This window comes from Lagopus leucura, unplaced genomic scaffold (assembly GCF_019238085.1).
Source record: "Lagopus leucura isolate 7727_CA_CO unplaced genomic scaffold, USGS_WTPT01 39680-0_obj-0_obj, whole genome shotgun sequence".
Taxonomy (NCBI): Eukaryota; Metazoa; Chordata; class Aves; order Galliformes; family Phasianidae; genus Lagopus; species Lagopus leucura.
The window spans coordinates 1-4311 of NW_024965872.1; the positions used below are offsets into that span (position 1 = coordinate 1).

A 4311-nucleotide genomic window follows, 5' to 3' on the forward strand; every position below is an offset into this window, starting at 1 on the left:
CTGCCAAGAACAGGGCTGCCCCTTCTTGGGAGCAGAGGTCCCTGTTCCAGCCATGTCCTCACAGGCTGCTCACAGCGATGTCCCCAGGGTGCTGACACCAACGTCGTCATATCCTGTGTCCTCGGGTGGTTGTGCTGGATTGTCCCCGAGGTGGGGAGAGACGGACACCTCCAGCACAGCCATAGCATCATCGTAGCCATGTGAGGGGCTGTGATGGGGCTCAGCAAGGGAGTCTGCAACAGACATGGATGGGACATTGGTGAGGATACAGATGGGAGGGGCTTCGTGCCCTCACCTCCCCATCAATGCTGCTTTCCTGTGTACCCTCTGAAGGGTGCCCTGTGCCCTTCTGTCCTCATAGTGCTCCTCTGTGCCCGTGCCCCTACCTGAGGACACCTGGAGGTTGCTCTCCTCTGCACCATCCCCACTGGGTTCCGACAGCTTTTTCCCTGAGCCCAGGGACAGGGAGCCTGGAGGTGAGGAAGAGCATTATGGACACAGCAGGGCATGAGGACAGCCTCAAGCCCCAGGGACTCTCCCGCTCCCACCTGTGTGGCTGGGCACCTCCTGGTAATCAGGCATCAGGCTGTAGTCCAGCTCCTCATACACAACCTCAGAGGCAGCATCCTTGCTGGGGCCTGCAAGGCAGCGTGCATGGCAACAGTGCCCCCAGTGTCCCCAAGGTTCTGCCCCATGCTGGAGAACCTGCAGAGCGGTGCCCACCTTGGCTCTGGGCCCGTGTGCGGTGTGCCAGAACTGCCAGGGCGGCCAGGGCCAGGCACAGCAGCGTCCCCAGGACCACGCACAGCAGCGTGAGTGCTGACACCCTGCTTGGCGCTGCAGTCAGCGGGACGGCGCTGTGAGTGAGAGCTGTGGGGCAGTGATAGGAAGCGTGAGGCCCCGTGGGGATCTCATGGCAGCAGTCAGAGGACAGTGAGTGAGGACAAAGCCATTTTTGTTGGGGTGTCTCTGTCCCAGTGGCTGCTACCTGGGGCTGGGCTGGTAGCCTCACTGCTGTCCCTGGTGTCCTCTTCACAGGAGATGTAGGTGATCCCAGTGGTGTCACATTCCTGCAGCTGCCATGGCGCTGAGGGGCAGCGCCAGAGCGAGCGGGCTCCCTCCTCACAACTCACCCAGCTCAGCCAGGCGGGTTCCAAGCCCTCTGCAGCGATGGCTGCCAGAATTCCCTCAGTGCCACATCCCAGCTGGCGGCAGACGGCAGTGGCCGTGGCGAGGCTGGTGCCGTTGGCACAAACAGGACCCCACGTCCCCTCATGCAGCACCTCCAGGTATCCACTGCATCTGCTGCTCCTTCCCGTCAGCCGCAGGTCCAGCAGCCCTGCAACGAGGTCAGGGGATCACTGCACCCCGAGGGCGGTGGGCTGCTCCCATGCAGATGGATGGTGGCACTCACCTGAGCACACAGCGCCCGCTCCACCTCCAATCTGGCAGCCACGCTGCACTTTGGCTGCACAGTGCCACAGAGCATCCTCTGTGCCAGAGCAGCCCCCGGCACCTGGCCACAGCGTCCCAGTGCCAGGCCCAAAGCGCTCGGAGCCAGGTGCCTCCAGGGCCCATCCGCAGCCCAGCTGGCGACAGACGACGGTGGCATCCTGCAGGGTCCAGGTGTCCTGGCAGACGGTGCCCCACGTGCCCTTGCTGTACACCTCCACCCTGCCGGCACAGCGCCCCGGGCCGCCTACCAGCCTCAGCTGCTTGCTTCCTGTGTGAGAATTTGAGGCTGAGGATGGGGCTGGCAGCATCGTGCTCGTGGCCCTTCCCTGTGCACTCACCTGAGCAGGCAATGGCCAAATCCTCAGGGCTCTTGCTGAGCTCTGTGGCCATCCCTGAAATGTTACACTGTGCCAGGAGCTCCTCGGTGCCCACACAGCGCAGCTCCTGCAGCTCCATGGGGCCCGAGCCATTGGCCGGCGCTGCATAGATTTTCTCAGGCACACCGCAGCCCAGCTGCCGGCACGCCACGGTGGCAGTGCCATTGTCCCACAGCCCCACAGACACACGGGCCCAGACACCGGGGCGCACGGCCACCTCCAGCTGTCCGTCGCAACGGCTTTCCCCACCGTGGAGCCTTAGGGGCTCGGTGACACCTGCAACAGCCCGGCTGTGCTGTGGGAACTGGCATTGCTCCCCACCTCCTGGAGCTTCCCATGGTCCCCACACCCACCTGAGCAGTTGACGGCAGCAGTGTGCCCAGGGGGGCAGGCGGGCTGCCCCAGTACCTCCACAGGGCACTCGCCTGGATGCCGCTCGCTCCCACTGCAGTTGAAGGCATCACGCCGCAGTGTCCCCATACCCATCCCAAAAAGGCCTGGCAGGGGCAAGGAGACAGCAGAGCCACAGCCCAGGTGGTGGCAGAGGACGTGGGCATCGGGCAGGTCCCAGGCAGTGGCACACAGGGGTCCCCACACCCCTTGTGCCTCCACCTCTACCCTCCCAGTGCAGACCGAGCCTCCATCCGCCAGCCGGAACCCAGTGTAGGCTACAGCAGAGAGAGGGTACAGGGGTTGGTGGAGCAAGGAACCCCCTCCCATGTAAACCGCACTGCACCGGGCTGATGCAGATTCACGACCCAGGCACTTACAGGAGCAAATGATGGCAGCAGGTTGGGTGCAGTTCTGGATGTGCGGAGGCAGCTTTGTGCAATTGGACAGGAGGGGCTCGGTGCCGTTGCAATTGAAGGCACCGTCCCAGAATGGCTCCTCTGCTGTCCCAAAATGCCCTGCCTCCTGTAGGGCCAGTGCTGTACCGCAGCCCAGCTCTCCACAGACGACCTGAGTGGCCATGAGGTCCACGTGGCCGTGGCAGATGCTGACCCATGCCCGGCCCTGCCGCACCTCCAGCCTCCCTGAGCATTCACTGTCCCCTCCAGCCAACCGGGAGAACCCTGCCGGGAGAGGTGGGTTGCTGGGCTGGGGGATGTGGATGATGGGCTCCCCACAGTGCTGCATGTCCCTAGCTCTCACCTTGGCAGACCACAGAGATGTTATAATCATGACGCAAACTGTAGGGACCCCAACGCTTAATGTTGCAATCCCAGATGGCCTTCTCATTCCCATTGCAGTTGACATAGGCCAACATTATGGTACTGTGGTCTTGAGATAATTGTGAGGTAACCTTGGTGTGCGCAGCTGAGCCACAGCCCAGTTGCTGGCACACCACCTCAGCATCATCCATGTCCCAGGCATCATCATACAGCGTTCCCCAGCGTCCCCGAAGCTTCACCTTCACTCTCCCCTCACAGGGTCCTCCACCGTCCGCCAGCCGCAGCTCCAGTGCCTCTGCATCAGGGATTGGCCTCAGCCATGCCCAGGGGTCCTGGCATTCTGTTCCCATCTCAGACACCCTTCCTCACCTGAGCAGATCACCCCAACGTCCCACTCATGGCCACAGAAGTATTTCCCCCAGCCATAGTGAGAGCAGTTCTCCAGCTTGGTCTCAGTGCCGCGGCAGAAGAAGGGATGAAGCCAGATGCGTCCCTTGCCTTGCCCGAATGGGGCATATGGGGATGTATGGGCCACCGTGCCACAGCCCAGCTGACGACACACCACACTGCCTGCTTTCATATTCCACTGGAGGTCGTAGCTGCAGACGGATCCCCATTCGCCTTCATGCTTCACCTCCACCCGACCAGCACAGCGCCCACCGCCATCCACCAGCCGCAGCTCCTCGCTGCCTGTGGGCACCCCGGGGAGATGGCTGAGCCAGGGGGTGGCCGACCCTTGGCTGCAAACCCTGCCCCTCTGCTTCCCCCCTGTCCCACGGCCACCCTACTGCCCCACGACTCACCCATGCAGAGCTGCAAACTGAGGAGCAACCCCAGCACCCTGGCAGGCATCATCGTGCCCCACATGCACAGCCTGCAGCCCAGGATGGGGAGGGGGAGATATAGGCAGCCCCTGCTGGCAGGAGCCAATGGGGATGGCGAGGTGCGGTGGGAGCCATTATCAGCAGGGTTATCAGCCGCCTGCTGGGTCCCAGCCTCCAATAACCTGCTTCGTGCCCAAATATGAGACTTGTCTCCGCTTCTGGCGTCACGCAGCTCCACCACGGGGCTCACTGCCTGTGTGTCACCAAGGGGAGCCAGCCTGCCTGGGTGCTGCGCATGTCCCTGAGTAGGGGCTGCGTCTCTGGCTGTGTCCATGCAGAGAGGGTCCCCACAGGGTATAGACCGACCCGTAACAAGGCCTCCCTCTCACTCTAGTGTGTACCACATTATAGTGCAGCCCTAGAGCTGGCTTTGTGGTTCCTCAGGCAGCAGTGGGGGTGAATAAAGTCCCCATGCTGGCAGCA

The 4311-nt window shown here is 62.7% G+C and overlaps 1 protein-coding gene across 1 annotated transcript; it reads right to left on the reverse strand.

Moving 5' to 3' along the window:
• Positions 1–17: 17 nt before the first annotated feature.
• LOC122192329 (scavenger receptor cysteine-rich type 1 protein M130-like) lies at positions 18–4047 on the reverse strand. Its single transcript, XM_042892861.1, has 12 exons — positions 3808–4047; positions 3374–3694; positions 2985–3299; positions 2603–2905; positions 2186–2500; positions 1794–2108; positions 1415–1723; positions 989–1339; positions 724–870; positions 549–638; positions 387–470; positions 18–233 (listed from the first exon to the last, which is right to left on the reverse strand). Exons 1-12 carry the CDS (start codon positions 3869–3871, stop codon positions 70–72), a joined length of 2778 nt encoding a protein of 925 aa, XP_042748795.1. The 5' UTR covers positions 3872–4047; the 3' UTR covers positions 18–69.
• Positions 4048–4311: the final 264 nt, after the last annotated feature.